This window comes from Chiloscyllium plagiosum, unplaced genomic scaffold (assembly GCF_037043375.1).
Source record: "Chiloscyllium plagiosum isolate Xiang-an unplaced genomic scaffold, Cpla_swu_hap1 HiC_scaffold_18, whole genome shotgun sequence".
NCBI classification, from domain to species: Eukaryota; Metazoa; Chordata; class Chondrichthyes; order Orectolobiformes; family Hemiscylliidae; genus Chiloscyllium; species Chiloscyllium plagiosum.
The window spans coordinates 24,991,057-25,011,932 of record NW_028270156.1 but is presented as its reverse complement, the minus strand read 5'-3'; the positions used below and the strand labels follow the sequence as shown (position 1 = coordinate 25,011,932).

The window sequence follows — 20,876 nt, the reverse complement described above, 5'->3', positions numbered from 1 at the left end:
CCAACGCCTCATCTTCACCATGGATATCCAATCCCTCTACACCTCCATCCGCCATGACCAGGGCCTCCAAGCCCTCCGTTTTTTCCTCTCCAGACATTCCCAACAGTACCTTCCACTGACACTCTCTCATTCGTTTGGCCAAACTGGTCCTCAGTTTTAACAATTTCTCCTTTGAATCCTTCCACTTCCTCCAGACCAAAGGGGTAGCCATGGGCAACGTATGGGCCCCAGCTATGCCTGTCTCTTTGTTGGCTACATAGAACAGTTGATCTTCCGTAATTACACCGGCACCACTCCCCACCTCTTCCTCCGCTACATTGATGACTGCATTGGCGCCACCTCGTGCTCCCGCGAGGAGGTTGAGCAATTCATCAACTTCACCAACACATTCCACCCTGATCTTAAATTTACCTGGACCATCTCTGACACCTCCCTCCCCTTCCTGGACCTCTCCATCTCCATCAGTGACGACCGACTTGACACTGACATTTTCTACAAACCCACCGACTCCCACAGCTACCTGGATTACACCTCTTCCCACCCTATCTCTTGCAAAAATGCCATCCCGTATTCCCAATTCCTCTGCCTCCGCCGTATCTGCTCCCAGGAGGACCAGTTCCACCATAGAACACACCAGATGGCCTCCTTCTTTAGAGACCGCAATTTCCCTTCCCACGTGGTTAAAGATGCCCTTCTACGCATCTCGTCCACATCCCGCACCTCCGCCCTCAGACCCAACCCCTCTAACCGCAACAAGGACAGAACGCCCCTGGTGCTCACCTTCCACCCTACCAACCTTCGCATAAACCAAATCATCCGCCGACATTTCCGCCACCTCCAAACAGACCCCACCACTAGGGATATATTTCCCTCCCCACCCCTCTCCGCCTTCCGCAAAGACCGTTCTCTCCGTGACTACCTGGTCAGGTCCACGCCCCCCTATGATCCACCCTCCCATCCTGGCACTTTCCCCTGCCACCGCAGGAACTGTAAAACCTGTGCCCACACCACCTCCCTCACCTCCATCCAAGGCCCTAAAGGAGCCTTCCACATCCATCAAAGTTTTACCTGCACATCCACTAATATCATTTATTGTATCCGTTGCTCCCGATGCGGTCTCCTCTACATCGGGGAGACTGGACGCCTCCTAGCAGAGCGCTTTAGGGAACATCTCCAAGACACCCGCACCAATCAACCAAATCGTCCCGTGGCCCAACATTTCAACTCCCCCTCCCACTCTGCCGAGGATATGGAGGTGCTGGGCCTCCTCCACCGCCGCTCCCTCACCACCAGACGCCTGGAGGAAGAACGCCTCATCTTCCGCCTCGGAACACTTCAACCCCAGGGCATCAATGTGAACTTCATCAGCTTCCTCATTTCCCCTTCCCCCACCTCAACCTAGTTTCTAACCTCCAGCTCAACACTGTCCCCTTGTCTTGTCCGGACTTGTCCGACCTTCCCAGCTCCTTTTCGATCTATCCACTCCACCCTCTCCTCCCTGACCTATCACCTTCATCTCCTCCCCCACTGACCTATTGTACTCTATGCTACTCTCTCCCCACCCCCACCCTCCTCTAGCTTATCTCTCCACGCTTCAGGCTCTCTGCCTTTATTCCTGATGAAGGGCTTTTGCCCAAAACGTCGATTTTGCCTGTCCTCGGATTTTGCCTGTCCTCGGAAGCTGCCTGAATTGCTGTGCTCTTCCAGCACCACTAATCCCGAATTCTTAACAACCCTGTCAATCTGGGTGGCAACTTTCAGGGATCTGTGTACATGGACACCGAGATCTCTCTGCTCATCTGCACTCCCAAGAATCTTACCATTAGCCCAGTACTTTGCATTCCGATTACTCCGTCCAAAGTGTATCACCTCACACTTGTCCACATTAAACTCCATTTGCCACCTCTCATCCCAGCTCTGCATCATATCTATGTCTCTCTGCAACCTACTACATCCTTCAACACTATCCACAACTCCACCCATCTTAGTGTCGTCTGCAAATTTACTAACCCACCCTTCTAAGCCCTCATCCAGGTCATTTATAAAAATGATGAACAGCAGTGGACCCAACACCGACCCTTGCGGTACGCCGCGAGTAACTGGACACCAAGATGAACATGTTCCATCAACGACAACCCTCTGTTTTCTTTCAGCAAGCCAATTACTGATCCAAACTGCTATGTCTCCCACAATCCCATTCCTCCGCATTTTGTATAATAGCCTACTGTGGGGAACCTTATCGAATGCCTTGCTGAAATCCATATACACCACATCAACTGGTTTACTCTCATCTGCCTGTTCGGTCACTTTGTCAAAAAACTCAATAAGATTCGTTAGGCACGACATACCCTTCACAAAACCATGCTGACTGTCCCTGATCAGATTATTCTTTTCTAGATGGTTATAAATCCTATCTCTTATAACCTTTTCCAACACTTTACCAACAACTGAAGTGAGACTCACTGGTCTGTAATTACCAGGGTTGTCTCTACTACCCTTTTTGAACAAGGGGACCACATTTGCTATCCTCCAGTCAGGCACTATTTCTGTAGACAATGATGATTTGAAGATCAATGCCAAAGGCTCGGCAATCTCTTTCCTTGCTTACCAGAGGATCCTAGGATAGATCCCATACTGCCCAGGGGACTGGTCTATTTTCACACTCTGCAGTATTTCTAATACCTCTTCCTTGTGAACCTCAATCTCTTCTAGTATAGATGCAAGTATCTCTGTATCTTCCTCGCCCACATTTTCATTTTCTATAGTGAACACTGTCGAAAAGTATTTATTTAGTGCTTCCCCTATCTCCTCTGACTCCACACACAACTTCCCACTAATATCCTTGATTGGCCCTAATTTTAACTCTCATCACTCTTTTATTCCTGATATACCTATGGAATGCCTTAGGGTTAACCCTGATCCTATCCGTTAACAACTTCTCATGTCCCCTCCTGGCTCTTCTGAGCTCTCTTTTCAGGTCTTTCCTGACTTCCTTGTAACCCTCAAGCACCCTAACTGAGTTTTCACATTTTGTCCTAACATAAGGGTATAGATAAGGTGAATAATGATGGCCTTTTCCCCAGGTTCAAAACTAAGGGGCATATTTTTAAGGTGCGAGGAGAAAGATTTAAAAGGGACCTGAGGGGCAACTTTTTCTCCGAGCGTGATACATATGAGGAATGAACTGAGAGGAAGGGGTAGATGCAGGTACATTTAAAAGACATTTGAGCAAGTACATGAATAGGTATGGTTTAGGAGGATACGGGCCAAATGCAGACAAATGGGACTAGTTTAGTTTGGGCAACCTGGTGGGCATGGGCAAATTGGACTGTTGGATGTGGCAGTGATTTACCTGCACTTCACTTAATCTAGTTGACTGTATTCATAGCTCACAATGTAGTCTTCTCTGCATACTGGGTGAATGCTTTGAAGAACACCTTTGTTCTATCTGCAAAAATGACCTTGAGTTTCCAGTTGACTGCCACTTCAACACACCAGTGTGTTCCCATGCCAAAGGAAAACATATTTGACAGATGAGTCAGTACTTGGATTTCAAAAAGGCATTCAATTATGTGCTGCAGAGCATGCAAGATAAGTGTTTACGTAGTTGAGGGTAATTTTTTTATAATACAGAATTGGTTAGGAAGCAGAGGGTGGGGATAAACAAGGTGCTTTTCGTTGGCAGACTGAAACCAGTGGAGTACTGCAAATATCGGTGTTATTTGCAATATGTATTAACTACTTAGGTTGAGGGTTATGTATCTAGGTTTCCTACAGAGATGGATGAGAATACAAGTTGTGTCAAGAATATGGGTTGCATGAAGATGTTCACAAGGTAGTTGAGTGGTCAACAGGTGGCAGATGGAGTATAATTTGGGCAAATGTGAATTTATTTGCTTTGTACAGAAAATAAAAGAACAAACTAGAGTACAAGATTAGAAAAGCTGATCTTTCAAAAGGTTTTCAACAACTAAGTGTTGATGATCAGAAAAACTGGAGTACGTTCATACAAAGTTCACACAGTTAATGTGCAGGTACAACAGACAATTAGGATGGCAAATAGCATGTTGGATTTTATTACATTGGGATAGAGAATGCAAGCGCAAAAGTCCTATTTCAATTGCTCAGAGCATTGGTGTGACCTGATTGGATTATGATCAGGAGGGATGGAGGTAACTGTTTTTCCACTCTTCATTTGATCATAACAGGCATTTTAATTTTAAAATAGGACACTGTATTGCCAAGCCATTATGTACTTGGTTGTGTTCAACTTGTAAGAATTAAGTTGGAAAGATATTTTTAAATTAACTAGAAGAGGTAGTTTTTATTTCTGAAACCCATTCAGATTTTTAAAAAATGAAGATTTAGAAATGAGTCTTAGTTTTCTCTAATGAATATAATCACATCCTACCCAAAGTCTTTACAGAATTTGGGACCTTTTAATTTCAACTAGATAGTGACCACTCTAGTATTTGATGTATTTGGTATGAGCAACATGTTTAATTAAGTACAAGCATAAGTTATATAGCACAATTGTACTTAGCAGTAACCCCAATCTGTTGTTATAAACAGCAGCTTCATATTACCAGTTGATTTGGAATGCTATCTTCTGCTATAAATCACACAACACCAGGTTATTGTCCAACAGGTTTATTTGGAAGCACTAGCTTTCGGAACAGTGCTCCTTCACTAGGTAGCTGTGGGACAGGATCATAAGGCACAGAATTTAAAGCAAAAGATTACAGCGTCATGCAACAGAAGTGATATATTGAACAAACCTAGACTGCTGTTGAATCTTTCATCTTTTAGAGTGGGTTGCAGTTTTCAGTTCATTAATATATAAATCCCAGAACTACTTTTAAGTCACATTCTTGAGATAACGTAAGGCTTTATGAAACAAAAGTGACATCTCAGCTCAGACAATGCATTAAAGGTATAAAGTTATCCCAATTTTGAGTCTGAATGGTTCTATTTTCAAAGTAGGAATTTATAAAATACTACATCGATTGAGTGCCTGTGGGTTGTGTATTTTCTTTTAGGAAAATAGAATGTATCTATAAATATAATTCTGCAAATTCACCTCTTGGACCTGTGTGTGTCCATGCATAAGAGAGAGAGAGTGTGTGTATTCTAAACCCATTCTAAAAGAGGAAAGACTTATCAGCAATCTAGGTTTGTTCAATATATCATTTCAGTTGCATGACACTGTAATCTTTTGCTATAAATTGTGTCATATGATCCTGTCCCACAGCTACCTGGTGAAGGAGCAGTGCTCCGAAAGCTAGTGCTTCCAAATAAGCCTGTTGGACTATACCCTGGGGCTGTGTGATTTTTAACGTTGTCCACCCCAGTACAACACCAGCTCCTCCACATCATCTGCTATGTTCTTGTTGCTGCTGCATTCCTTATTTGACTGCAGTCCATCTCCTGATTGTGTGTTGAGGGTCACAAGTCTCATCTACTATTTCTGGTTTCCTTCCTATTGGAAAGATGTTGTGAAACTTGAAAAGGTTCAGAAAAGATTTACAAGGATGTTGCCAGGGTTGGAGGATTTAAGCTATGGGGAGAGGCTGAACAGGCTGGGGCTGTTTTCCTTGGAGCATCGGAGGCTGAGAGGTGACCTTATAGAGGTTTACAAAATTATGAGGGGCGTGGAATAGGATAAATAGACAAAGTCTTTTCCCTGGGGTCGGGGAGTGCAGAACTAGAGGGCATAGGTTTAGGGTGAGAGGGGAAAGATATAAAAGAGACCTAAAGAGCGAATTTTTCACGCAGAGATTGGTACGTGTATGGAATGAGCTGCCAGAGGATGTGGTGGAGGCTGGTACAATTGCAACATTTAAGAGGCATTTGGATGGGTATATGGATAGGAAGTGTTTGGAGGGATATGGGCCGGGTGCTAGCAGGTGAGACTAAATTGGGTTGGGATATCTGGTCGGCATGGACAGGTTGAACCGAAGGGTCTGTTTCCATGCTGTACATTTCTATGACTATATGACTAATTAGTTTACACTAATTAGTGAAGAGAGACAGAATAAATTGTATCTATATTCTAGAGTTTAGAAGACTGAGTGATGATTCCAGTGAAACATGATTCAGAAGGGGTTTGCCAGGGGAGACACTGATATTTTCCCTGGCTGAGGAATCCAGAACACGTGAGGTACAACTGCAGGATAAGGGTACGGTCATTTAGACTGGAGATGAGGAGATATTGGTATTACAGGAAGGTTGTGAATCTTCAGAATTCTCCTCCCCGGAGGATTGCAGATGCTTCATTTTTAGAATACATCTAAAACGAAGACACATTGAATCACTTGGGAATAAAGTATAATGAAGAACAGCCAGGAAAGTGAAGTTAAGGCCACTGATCACTCTGATCATATTGAATGGCATAATAGTTTTGAGGGGCAATATTATATTGTAACTTCTGTTCATACCATTCTTCCATCTAATTCTTGAAAAGATCAAAATCATTGTCTTTGCACCCCCATGCACTCTGTTCCATGGCCAACAGTTCTAATGCTCTCCTTGGGTACTTCCTGATTCTGGACGAGACAGTTTGTGATCTTGGGGAGGTGTTTGGGCTTGATCACACAGTAGCTCCATCATCAAAAATTACCTACTTCAACCACTTAACATCACTTAATCTCAACCCTGCCATGCGTATGACTCTGGTTATTTCTCCTGATATCTCTTCGTAGTTTGGTTTCTGATTGATAGTCTCCTGAATGATTTTCTATAATAAAAGCTAGACCAGCATTTATCACCCATCCCTAATTACCCAGAGGGCTGTTAGAGTTAACCATAGTGCTTGCCAACCAATTTGCACTGTTATGATGCCAGCTGATGTTTTTTCTGGATAAACCAGATGCCAGATTGAATCTGGTTTGGTCATATTCTCTATTCTTTCACTTCTCACCAATGTGATCTTTTTACTGAAACACAACCATCCAATAATGCAGATCTGATTATAGCAACAAAAAGAAGTTTATTACTCAAATGGAAGAAGAACCTGAACCTGACCTCGTAGGTGTCTCTGTTCTACAACATTAGCCAGGATCCTACCATTAATTGTATAAGACCTCCCATTATTTGTTTTACCAAGATGCAATATCTCACATTTATCCATCTGCCACTCCTCAGCTCATTGACCCAATTGATCAAGATCTCTTTGTTATCTTAAAGAAACTGTTTCAATAACTTAACCAGGACTTTTGCAAATTGGCAAACAAAAGCTTTCCAAGCCGTGGGTTTTCCCCCAGGCAAAAACTGAACAGAAAGCAAGTTATTGCTCCTCAATGCTTACTCTGTCAGCTCGTAAAAAACTCATTGCAAGTAAATCCCCATCATCTCCCACTCACATACAAACCAAAACCCACATTCCAAAGGACAGTGCACCACAGAAACAGGTCCTTCAGCCTAACAAGACTGAGCCTACCCATGACTTTCTAAACTAAAAACGTTTTGCCTCTACATGGTCTGTATTGCTCTCTTCCCTGCCTATTCATATATCTGAAAAATGTGTTGCTGGAAAAGCGCAGCAGGTCAGGCAGCATCCAAGGAGCAGGAGAATCGATGTTTCGGGCATAAGCCCTTCTAGTAGGAGAATCGACGTTTCGGGCATAAGCCCTTCAGCATCACTTTCTCCTATTCATATATCTGTCAAGATGCCTCTTAAATATTTGCTATTGCATCCACCTCCTTTGCCAGCACATTTCAGAAATTGACAACTCTTTGTGTTTTTAAAAAAAACTTGCCTCTCACATCTCCTTTAAACCTCCCCTCTAATTGGGGCAATGGGAGTAATCGACTCCCCTAGTAGTCTAGCAATTGATGTTTCTAGCCTGAGAAAGAGACTGACTGTCCATTCTATGCATGCCTCTCATAATTTTGTAAACTTCCATCAGGTTGCCCCTAATCCTTCAATCTTCAAGTGAAAACAAACCAGTTATGTCCAATCTCTCCTCTTAGCAAAAACCCTCCAAATAAGGGAACATTCTGATAAACAATTTCTGTACCCTCTGCAAAGTCTCCACATCCTTCTGGTAGTCTGGTGACCAGAACTATACACAATATGCAAAATGTGGCCTAACTAAATTTCTGTACAGCTGCAAATTTATGTGCCACTTATTATATTGTATGCTCTGACTAATGAAAACCAGCATGCCATATGCCTTCTTGACCACGTCATCCACTTGTATGGTCACTTTTTGGGAACTGTGGACTAGTATGTTTATATCCCTCTGTATGTTGATACTAAGGGTTCTGCCATTTATTGTATACTTCCCTCCGACATGAAATTCTCCCAAAATGCATCACCTCACATTTGTTCCGGATTAACCTCTATCTGCAATTTCCCCTGCCCTGGTCTCTAGCCTATTCAAGTTTTTGCTTTTATACACAAGCACAGTAGGGGTGCCAGCACCGATCTCTGGGGAGCACTGCTTGTCACTGATCTCAAGGCAGAAAAACATTCTTTCAGCACTATTGTGAGTAAGCCTGTTGTGTATTCATTTGCGGAGCGTTTCAGAGAACACCTCTGTGACACCCGGACCAACCAACCCAACCACCCTGTAGCTCAACATTTCAATTCCCCCTCCCACTCCACCAAGGATATGCAGGTCTTTGGACTCCTCCATCGTCAGACCACAACAAAACGACGGTTGGAGGAAGAACGCCTCATCTTCCGGCTAGGGACCCTCCAACCACAAGGGATGAACTCGGATTTCACCAGTTTCCTCATTTCCCCTCCCCCCACCCTGTCTCAGTCAAATCCATCAAATTCAGCACCGCCTTCCTAACCTGAGATCTTCTTCCCGACCTCTCCGCCCCCACCCCAGTCTGACCTATCACCCTCACCTTGACCTCTTTCCACCTATCACATTTCTGACGCCCCTCCCCCAAGTCCCTCCTCCCTACCTTTTATCTTAGCCTGCTGGACAAACTTTCCCCATTCCTGAAGAAGGGCTTATGCCCGAAACGTCGATTCTCCTGTTCCCTGGATGCTGCCTGACCTGCTGCGCTTTTCCAGCAACACATTTCCAGCTGTGTGTCCATTTTAGCAGATCCATGTGACTTCACATTTTGTATCTACCTGCCATGAGGGATCTTGTCAAAGGTCTGCAAAACTCCCTTTGGACACCATTTACTGCCCTGTTCTCATCAATTACCTTTGTCATTTCCTCAAAAAAACTCAATTGAATTTGTGAGACACAGTCTTCCCCACACAAAGCAATGCTGGTTATCTCTAATAAGTCTATGTTTTTCTAAATATCAGTAAATTTATCGCAAAGAATCTTTGTCAACAATTTCCCTATCACTGGAGTAAATCTCACTGGCCTGTAGTTTCCTGATTTATCCCTGTTGCCCTTCTTAAACAAAGGAACAATGTTGGCTATTCTCAAATTATCTGGGACCTTTCTGATGACTGAAGTGGATATAAAGATTTCATACAAGGCTCCAGCAATTTCCTCACTTGCCTCCCTTAGCAATCTGGGATAGATCCCATTAAGTTCTGCCTACCTTGATAATTTTCAAAACACCCAACACCTTTTTTTAATATATTGAGATGCTTTAGAATATCAAGTTACCCCTCCCAAGACTCTCCATCCACCATCATCATCTCCTTTGCGAATACAGATGCAAAGTATTTGTTGAGGACCTGTACTTACCCTATCTACCCTGTTGTTCCATACATATGTATAAAATGTCTTGGAATTTTTCTTAATTCTTTTTGCTAACGCCATTTCATGGCTCCTTTTAGCTCTTTTAATTCCTTTTATGTGTTTTTTTTTGCAATCTTTGTATTCTGAGATCCCTGTCTATCTTCAGTTTCCTAAACCTTACGCATACATCCTTTTTTTTGCAAAGCTTTCAATTTCTCCTGTCATCCAATTTTCCTGAATCTTGTCATATGTATCCTTAATTTTCACAGGAACGTGCTAGTCCTGAACTCTAATCAACTGGCCTTTAGATTCCCACATGCCAGATGTAGATTTACCCTTAAACAACTACTGTCCATCTACATCCCCCAGTTCCTGTCTAATATTGCAATAGTTATTCCATTCATTAAAAATTCAAACTCTAAAATGAGCAAAATAAAAATATATAAATCTCACACCTTCTATCACAGCACTTTTTTCATGCACTATAAAAGATTGCTTACCATTTACATTGATATTTCCCACAAATTGTCCTGCTGAGTGGAAGACAGAAATCTTCAACAAATGTCTTTTTTAGTCAGCAATACTCAGGTACTGGAAGTATGCTCATTTTGAACTAATGCAAAGAGTCATATTGGAGTAAATGGATGCAGTATTATGTTTGCATTATCCCCCAGTCATTTGGCTGAAACCATTTTGAGTTAGGCCGGTTGGATACATAACTGAAAAGTGAACTTGGCCTAATATGAACATTTGTTTGAGTAATATAGATTTTAATGTGTTTTAGTAATGTGATGATGGGCTAGGTCAGAGATCCCAAGGAATCTAGCAAGTATGGTGATTTGTATAGTTGTTACTTTTAATGTGTACTCAGTCAAAGTTTGATGCATGGGGGAGGATGGTATTACAAAATGCATTAAGCACCAATTTCATTTTGATCTTGCTGTTGACCCTCTTGAAATAAATTGCCACATTCTGTCAGTATATCAGCTTGCAGAGTTTACTTTAAATTCTGGCGACTGTAAATTGTGTCAATTGGTCAAAACCTTGTGCTTTATTTGTTGTGCTTTAACATGCCATAACTTCAGTTCATAATCATTTAAATTTCTTGTAGCTGTCATTGGTTTCTTAGAATCTGGAAAATTTACAAGTAATAATTTAAACAATGGCACGAAATAAGCTTTAAGTTGAGTGTGGCTGTAGTTGATGTTTATTTAATTTAAAAGTTGGTTGAGGAATTTGAGAGCAATGAGTAAGCTGAGGCAGCCACGTATTGGTTCACTTAAGTGAGTTTAGCAATTTGGGATGTTAAATCACCATCCAAGGCAAACTCTACAGAAACACTTTGTTCATGAAGTCTGTTGGCCATAAATTTTCATGAGTTTTCAGGTTAAAATGAAATTGTATCTAACCACTAGAACTCTTAAAATACTATATAAATTTACTGCAGACTTCACTGCTGTGCTGAATAAGTTTAAATTTACCGTGCCAAGAGTTTTCTTTCTTCAGTTACTTAATATATTCTGAAACCTTAAAACCCAAAACTGTTGAATTCCTGTTCTTATTAGCTCTTTCTTCAGGTCTACATTCATTCTTGGCTGATTAGACTTCTCTAAAGCATCTTGGATGTCGTCTTGTAATTTTGCAATATAAATGCAAATGTTGAGATCAGAAAATCTATAATTTGCTAGAAATGCAAAACACTGATGAGATTAATTTCATTACTTTAATTTAAATAATGCATGTGACTAAATGTGACCTGAAAACAGCATTTAGACATAGTAAAGAAAGTTTAGTAATGGTTAATATCACTATATAAAAGCGAGAGTAAATGGTGTTGGATTGTGACGACAAAACGCTTTTCACTGTATTTTCTCATACATGTGACAATAAAAATCATTCATTCGTTACTCAGCAGAGGGGAAGAAGAGGCAATGTGAGCGTGCTTCTCCAAAATGGCTGTATTCATGGCAACAAAATGTTTTTCACTGTGTTTTCTCAAATACACATGACAAAAAAAATTTAATTCTTTCAGAAATGTAGAAATCTACTGATATTTGGATGCACGCTATGAACAATTCCTAATCTGAATTTAGGTTTGACTTCTCAGCTCCTGTTACTGTCTTTCTCGTACAAATGCTGCTCACTCCTTACCTCCACCTCCCACCCATCCCCTTGCCCCTCATCCAGTGTTGCTCTTTCTCCCTCCTCCTCCTCCTCCTTGTCTCTCTCTCTCTCCCCCCCCCCCCCCCCCACACACGCGCGCGCGTGTGCGCGCGCGCGCGCACACACACACACACACACACAATAACCACTTTCACCATCTGGACAGTTGAGATGTTGATCCATATCTGTGATTGGAAACTAAACTGCTTTAGTTTTTATTTCTAATGTTAAGTTGTTTATTTGCAGGTGGCCTTACAAACAGGTAGAGAACCTCCTGCTATATGGAAGGTACAAAAAGCTTTGTTGCAAAAATTTATGCCTGAAGTAAAAGATGGACGGAGACAATTTTCTGCAACCAATAGTGTGAGTGGAGTCTCTTATTTATGTAATTTTCAGTATGCCCAATTATTGAATGTAAGATTAGCAATCTAAACAGTTCTCATTTCAATTTTTTGTGTTGCTCACTTTTAATGAAAAGACAAAAGTAGTGTTTGGTAAATTTTGTTGTACAGTCAGAGATCTACAGTATTGAAAATGACCCTTTGGCCCATTGAAAGTGTTTTAGTCAAAAACAACACTTATGTATTCTAATCCCATTTTCCAGCACTTGGCCCATGGCCTTTTATACTTTGACATCACAATTATACATCTGAATATGTAAATGATTCTGGGTAATTCAAGATGGTGGATGGGAAAAATTTCTGGATGTAACAGGGTGCTCCTTTGAAGTATCTTGGGTATTGGAGGTAACTTCCTCTAATTCTAGGAGCAGCAATTACTGTATTATATGTTGTATTGTTTTGGAACTTTGGAGGAAAAATACTCAAAACAACGGCACTTTAAAAGGGAGAGGAACATACAAAGGCAGCACATGGTCAGGTCAGTGCAGGAGAGAGAGAGAAAGAACCCACACTGCTAACTCATGCAGCAGTGAACCTGCGCAGCTACTCCCTTTGCTGTTGAATTCGTGTATCGCTAGACATCGGAGTGCATCTAGGAAAACTAACAAAAAATGAAATTCACAACTGATCTTGGAGAATCCTGTTTGAGAGAGGTCACAGCACAGAAACAGATAAATAAATAGTTTTGTGTGGCCAAGCTGTAAGTATGCAGTAGTGAGTGGAGTGGGTTATTTCTTGATTTCTGTTTTATTGAGATATGTCTCTTGATTAAACTTAAAAATATAAGCCATAAGTATTAAGTTAGGCTGGAGCAATGTTTTGTAAAGGAATAAAATGGTGCTATTTTCTGGGTCCGCAGATTAGAAGAAGCAAAAATGGCCCTTAGTAGAGTGACATGCTCTTCTTGTCGGATGTGGGAGTTTAGGGAGAGTTTGCGTGTTAGTGAGGATTATATTTACAATAAGTGCCGTTGGTTGCGAAACCGAACAAATCTAATGGATCGGTTGGAGTGACAAGAGCAAAAGGATGTGACGGATGGCAGTTATAGGAAGGGAGAAAAGTCGCAGATACAGTCACATAGATGGGTTAACTCCAAGAGAGGTTAGAGAGGTAGGCAGATAGCCACAGAAGACTCCTGCACTATCCCTATTTCAAACAAGTATGCTGTTTTGGAAAATGTAGGGGGTGATGGATTCTCAGGGGAATGTAGCATGAACAAGCCAAGTTTCTGGTATCAAGACTGGCTCTAATGCAATGACAGGAACATCGGGTTCCAAGAAATCAATTGTGTTAGGGGACTCTGTAGTCTGAGGCACAGACAGACTTTTCTGTGGCCAGCAGTGAAAATTCAGAATGGTGTGTTGCCTCCCTGGTGCCAGGAACAAGGGTGCAGAATGTCCTCAAGGGGGAGAGGGTCCAGCAGGAGGTCGTTGTACACATTGGAACCAACCACATAGGAAAGGAAAAGAAGGAGATTCTAAAGGGAGAATATAGAGTTAGGCAGGAAATTAAAAAGGAGATCCTCAAGAGTAGTAATATCTGAATACCTGGCGCTACGAGCTAATGAGACGAGGAATAGGAGGAGAGAGCAGATGAATGCATGGCTGAGGAACTGGTGTAAGGGAGAAGGATTCACATTTTTGGATCATTGTGTGACCTGTATGAGAAAGAGGGATTGCACCTGAATTGGAAGGGGACTAATCGACTAGCAGGGAGATTTGATAGAGCTGCTTGGAAGGATTTAAACTAGTAAGGTGGCGGGGATGGGATCCAGGGAGATACTGAGGAAAGAGATCAATCTGAGACTGGTACAGTTGAGAAAAGAAGCAATTCACACAGTCAGGGCAGAGAAGGTTGAAGCAGAGAACAAGGTAGCACCGATAAATTAAACTGCATTTATTTCAATGCAGTAGGCCTAACAGGGAAGGCAGATAAACTCAGGGCATGGTTAGGAACATGGGACTGGGATATCATAGCAATTACAGATATGTGGCTCAGGGATGGACAGAACTGGCAGCTTAATGATCCAGGATACAAATGCTACAGGAAGGACAGAAAGGGAGGCAAGAGAGAAGGGGGGAGTGGGGTTTTGATAAGAGTTAGCATTGCTTAGGGAGGATATTCCTGGAAAAACATTCAGGGAAGATATTTGGGTTGAACTGAGAAATAAGAAATGGATTGTATTATACTCTACCTAATAGTCAGTAGGAAATTGAGAAACAAATTTGTAAGGAGATTGGTTATCTGTTTTTTTAAAAAAGGGTAGTTATGGGAGGGGATTTTAACTTTCCAAACATAGACTCGGACTGCCAAAGGGTTTAGGTAGAGAGGAATATAAGTGTGTGCAAGAAAATTTTCTGATTCAGAATGTGGGTGTACCTACTAGAGAAGGTGCAAAACTTGACCTACTCTCGGGAAATAAGGCAGGGCAGGTGACTGAGGTGTCAGTCGGGGAGCACTTTAGGGCTGTGTCCATAATTCTATTAGTTTTGAAATAGTGATGGATAAGGATAGATCTAAAAGGTGAAGTTCTAAATTGCAGAAAGGCTAATTTTGACTGTATTAAGCAAGAACTTTCAAAAGCTGATTGGAGGCAGATGTTCACAGGTAAAGGGACGGCTGGAAAATGGGAAGCTTTCGGAAATGAAATAACGAGAGTCCAGAGTCAGTATGTTCCTGTTAAGGTGAAAGGAAAGGATGGTAGGTGTAGGGAATGCTGGATGACTAAAGAAATTGAGGGTTTGGTTCAGAAAAAGGAGGAGGCATATATCAGGTATAGAAAGGAGATATCAAATGAATCATTAAAAGAGTATAAAGGTAGTAGGAGTATACTTAAGAGGGAAGATCAGGAGGCCAAAAGCGGACATGAGATAGCTTTGGCAAATAGAGTTAAGGACAATCCAAAGGGTTTTTACAAATACATTAAGGACAAAAGGGTAACTAGGGAGAGAATAGGGCCCCTCAAAGATCAGCAAGGCGGCCTTTGTGTGGACCCACAGGAGATGGGCAAGTTACTAAACCAGTATTTTGCATCCGTATTTACTGTGGAAAAAGGACGTGAAAGATATAAAATGTCGGGAAATGTCCATATTACAGAGGAGGAAGTGCTGGATGTCTTGAAATGCACAAAAGTGGATAAATCCCCAGGACCTGATCAGGTGTACCCTAGTACTCTATGGGAAGCTAGGGAAGTGATTGCTGGGCCTCTTACTGAGATATTTGTATTATTGATAGTCATAGGTGAGGTGCCAGAGACTGGAGGTTGGCTAATGTGCTGCCACTGTTTAAGAAAGATGGTAAGGACAAACTAGGGAACTACAGACCGGTGAGCCTGATGTCGATGGTGGGCAAGTTGTTGGAGGGAATCCTGAGGGACAGGATGGGCATGTATTTGGAAAGACAAGGACTGATTAGGGATAGTTAACATGGCTTTGTGTGTGGGAAATCATGTCTCACGAACTTGGTTAAGTTTTTTTAAAGAAGTTAGAAAGAGGATTGATGAGGGCAGAGCGATAGATGTTATCTATAAGGACTTGCATAAGGTTTTGACTAAGTTTCCCATGGGAGACTGGTGAGCGAGTTTAGCCCTCCTGGAATATCTGGAGAGCTAGCTATTTGGATTCAGAACTGGTTCAAAAGTAGAAGACAGAGGGTGGTCGTGGAGAATCGTTTTTCAGATCGGAGGCCTGTGACCAGTGGAGTGCCACAAAGGTGCTGGGTCCATGACTTTTCATCATTTATATAATGATTTGGATGTGAGCATAAGAGGTATAGTTGCTAAGTTTGCAGATGACACCAAAATTGGAGGTTTAGTGGACAGCAAAGTAGGTACCTCAGACTACAATGGGATGTTGATTAGATGAACCAATGGACTGCGGAGTGGCAGATGGAGTTTAATTTTGATTTGGGAACGCAAATCTTAGCAGAACTTATAAACTTAATGGTAAGGTCCTAGGGAGTGTTGCTGAACAGAGAGGCCTTGGAGAGCAGGTTCATAGCTCCTTGGAGGTAGAGTGACAGGTAGATAGGATAGGGAAGAAGACGTTTGGTGTGCTTTCCTTTATTGGTCAGAGTATTAGTATAGGAGTTGGGAGGTCATGTTGCGGCTGTACAGGACATTGGTTAGGCCACTGTTGGAATATTTTATGCAGTTCTGGTCTCCTCCCTACTGGAAGGATGTTGTGAAACTTGAAGGGGTTCAGAAAAGATTTACAAGGATGTTGCCAGGGTTGGAGATTTTGAGCTATCGGCAGAGGTTGAATAGGCTCGGGCTGTTTTCCCTGGAGCATCAGAGGCTGAGATGTGACCTTATAGAGATTTATAAAATCATGAGGGGCATGGATAGGATAAATAGATCAAGTATTTTCCCTGGGGTCGGGGAGTCCAGAACTAGACTTAGGGTGAGAGGGGAAAGATATAAAGGTGACCTAAGGGGCAACTTTTTCACAGAGGGTGGTACGTGTATGGAAGGAGCTACCAGAGGAAGTGGTGGAGGCTGGTACAATTGCAACATTTAAAAGGCATGGGTATATGAATAGAAAGGGTTTGGAGGGATATGGGCCAGGTGCTGGCAGGTGGGACTACATTGGGTTGGGATACCTGGTCATCATGGATGAGTTGGATTGAAGGGTCTGTTTCCATGCTGTACATCTCTACAACACTGAGTGCTTCTGCCTCTACTGCCCTTACAAGCTGTGAATTCTAGATTCCTACCACGCTCTGGATGAAAGAAAAGTTTTCCTCACATTCCTCTCCATTCGTGTCCCTAAGTCTATGCCACCTGATTATTGATCCTTCCACTAAAGGGAAAAGTTTCCTCCTCTCTGTTTCCCTCATATTTTTATACATCTCAATCATGACCCCTTCATCTCCTTTCCTCAAAGGAAAACAAGCCAGTTTATCCAATCTCTCTTTATAACAAACTTTCCAGTCCAGGCAACATCCTGGTAAATCTCTGCTGATCCCTCTCCACTGCAATCACATCTCTCCAATAATGTAGATTCCAGAACTGCTGTCGGTGACCTAAGGGGCAACAGTGGTTTTGTGCACTTCCAGCAGAACCTCTCTGTTCTTAAACTCGATGCTTTGGCTAATAAAGACAAGTATCATATATTAAGTGGATAAGGCATAGCTTTTTGCCCTACCTTAAGGGACTGGTGAACATATATGTCACGGTCCGTCTGATCCTCAGTGCTTCCCAGTTCCTGCCGTTCATTGCGTTTTCACTTGCCTTGATTGTCCTGCCCAAGTGCATCACCTTGCTAGATTGAAAATTAAATTTGCCATTGATTCGCCTGTCTGACCAGCCTGTCCATATTTTCCTCTAAGACTATCTTCCTCACCTTTTACCATCCCTTCAATTTTCATATCATCTATGAATGTAGAGTTCAAGTCTCCTTTACTATCACTTTCCCACGTATAAACTAATCAGAAGCCTTGCTGAAGTCCAAGTCAACTATGTCAAATGCATTACCTTCATCTACATGCTTCATTACCTCTTGAAAATATTCAATCAAGTTGGTCAGACATGACCTCCCCTAAACAAAACCATGCTGATTGTTCTTAATAAATCCTTGCCTCTGAAAGTGCAGATTAGTTCTGTCTTTCAGAGTTGCTTCTGATAGTGTCCACACCATTAAGGTTAAACTGACTGGCCTGTAGTTTCCTGATTTATTTCTCTTCCTTCTTGAATAGCTATCACATTGCCTGTCCTCCAATCCTCTGGAGATGGTGAGGACTGCAGATTCTGGAGAAGTCAGAGTTGATAAAGTGTGGCACTGGAAAAAGCACAGCACAGGTCAGGCAACATCTGAGGAACAAGAGAGTCAACATTTTGGGCTTGACCCTTTATCAGGACTAGGGAGGGGGAAAAGGGCTGGGAAATAAATAGGATGAGGGGGATAGGGAAAAGATAGTTGGGATGGCGATAGGTGAGTGAAGATAGGTGATTATGATAGGTCAGTGGGAAGCGTAGAAGGGATATGTGGGAAGGAAGATGGGCAGGTCAAGAGGGAAGAGACGAGTCAGACGGTTGGATCTGGGATGGGGTTGGAAGTAGGGGAGATTTATAGACTCCTGAGGCGGAAGATGAGGTGTTCCTACTCCAGTTTGCAGGTGACCTTGTTTAGGTGGTGGAGGAGGCCCAGAATAGAAATGTCATGGGAGGAGGGGCAGGGAGAGTTGAAATTCTGGGCGGCTTCCACGATCTAAACAAGGCCTCCTAAACTACACAGCCTCAACATTGGATTCACCAGTTTCCAAATTCCCCCCCCCCCCATTCCAGATCCGACCCTTTGACTGAGCTCCGCCCTCTACCTGTCCATCTTCCTTCCCACCTATCCGCTCCATACTTCCCACCGACCTATTACGATCACCTTCTATCTTCGCCCACCTATCGCCATCCCAACTACCTTTCCCTTGTCGTCCTCCTCACTCCCTTATTTCTCAGTCTCTTTCTGCCTCCCCAGTCCTGATGAAAAGACAAGCCTGAAACCTAAGCTGCCTGACACACACTCCAATCCTCTGGAACCTCTTCTATGACAAGGGAGGAATTGAAATTTATTGCCAATGCCCCTGCTATTTCCTCCCTTGCCTCGCTCGACAGCCTGTCATACATTTCATTCAGACTTGGAGCTTTGCCTATTTTTATGCCTGCCAGACTGCTCAGAGCCTCCTCCCTGTCGATACTAATTTTTTATATCTTTTCGTTTGTTTTGAAACATGACCATATGAGATTGAAACAAGTTTCTTTTTAGCACTATCTTAAGATATAGGATATTCTAAAATTCATTTTAGGCATATTCATCAGCTATCCTTGATCGAGAATGGCATCTGCTAAGGGTCAGGAGCTTGTATTATGGGTCTTCGTGTGCTTGAACAGTCGGATACTCAACCGTGCAATTCTTTGGGCATATAGGGCATGAGGTAGTGGAACCTGGAGTGCAGGATTTACTTTCTTTTCTTTTAAGCCTCGTCATCTCTAAACTGTTACAATTGTCACAGTCCTAAAGTTGGTTTGGTAGGTTGTTGGGGGATAGTGAGCCTTGATGTGAGCAAAACTCCAAAACCTTTGAAAACCTCAACTTGAATAAAGTCACCATCGTCCAGAGGACCATAGTCTACTCTCTCCAATAGGAGAGAAAACTAGTAGTGGTTAAACCTGAGCATCACCACTCCTCATTTGAGGGGTAAGGTTGAGTAGATGGGACCTTCAAGGTATGCTAAGCTGGGACGGGAATTGAACCTGCATTATTGGCGTCTGTCTGCATTGCAAATGAGTTGTACAGTCAACTGAACTAACAGAACCCTTTCAGCACCATCAGGGCTAAAGGCTCTGTTGCTTTTCATTTGTTCAGTTGCTTGTTAAAGCTCTCCCATCGATCCTGGTCCACTCATGAACGTTACGACAGCTAACTGGGTGATAGTGTGCAGAGTATCAGCTGCTGCTGTAGATTCAGGATCGAGGAATTGAAAATGTTCTTTCTAGCATTGATGGATGGCACTGTAATTCTTGAGGAGAGAAATACTATCCTGTGATCAAAGGAGATCTTCTCCGTTTGGTATTAGGTGGACCAAAATCTTCAAATATCAACCTAGCTTAATGTTGTATAAATATGGCTGTTCCTTGTCTTTTACCTTCCAGATTTGTATTTGGATATCAGTCTTGAGCTGTTGAACAGCTGCTTTCTTGATGTATGGCAATCTGTTGATCTGCCAAACAATGAAGGTTGTTTATTTTGTTGCAAGAAGCTACATATTTCTACATAGTTTTCGTGAAATCAGTCCTAATTACAAAAATGCTCAAGCCCAATGTCTAAATACCAATGTCTACCACACCTGACCTTATTTGATCACACATCTCTGGAATTGACTTGGATAAGATTTTCCAGATTGGTTGGGAGCTGCTTTTGGACTTCCTCTCTAATTGGATTGTTGTGGGATTTCGATCTTCCACTAGACTTATGGGTCTTGCGATATTTTTGTGAATATTCATTCATAATCAAACAAGGCGATGATCTGTCCAGTTGGCAGCAGTGATCAAGTGATACTGACATCACTCAGATTTTTAACATGAACACTGACGATCCAGGACATTAAGATGATTTTATGTATGATGCCCCCATGTGATTTTGTATTTGTTCTTCTGGCAGAAGAATGTGTTTGTTAAAATAAGGCCACATTGTACACTCTTCAGTGTGATAGGAGAGTAATGTTTGCATTAGTTTTTCCCAAGCTCTTTTTCCAATGCCTCAATGCCTATTCCCAAATAATGGAGTCACAGCTGATCCTGCTGTCAAGTTTCTTTGGGATAGCAGTGAGAGCTTCACCAAGGTTTGAATAGAACTTTTCCTTTGTCTTCAATCTGAGTGAAGGGTTGAGATGTAAGCATTGATCACTGTAGCATATGGATTATAATTGAGCTGGCAGTGCAGCAGTGTCATTAGTGTTTCATCTATAAAATTGGGATACTCTGGAAGTACAACCAAGATTCTATTCTAGATGAAAAGGATCCAACTCTATGAATACATAGCTACTATTAGTCTTGCCTTTCCAGGAAAGCGTGTATCCACTTTCCTTCAGCTGCCCCTCTGAACAAAGGCAAAACACACTGATAGCTTAGATGTCGATTTGAAACCTTTACTTCACT

At 42.3% G+C, this 20,876-nt stretch overlaps 1 protein-coding gene across 2 annotated transcripts in view; it reads left to right on the top strand.

The window, feature by feature from the left end:
* The window catches only part of qser1 (glutamine and serine rich 1), a 162,232-nt gene that overhangs the window by 98,371 nt on the left and 42,985 nt on the right, over positions 1 to 20,876 (top strand). For both annotated transcript variants that reach the window (XM_043705539.2, XM_043705540.2), the window contains exon 6: positions 12,075 to 12,191. In XM_043705539.2, coding sequence (XP_043561474.2) covers positions 12,075 to 12,191 — 117 coding nt within the window. The remainder of the gene's footprint in view (positions 1 to 12,074; positions 12,192 to 20,876) is intronic.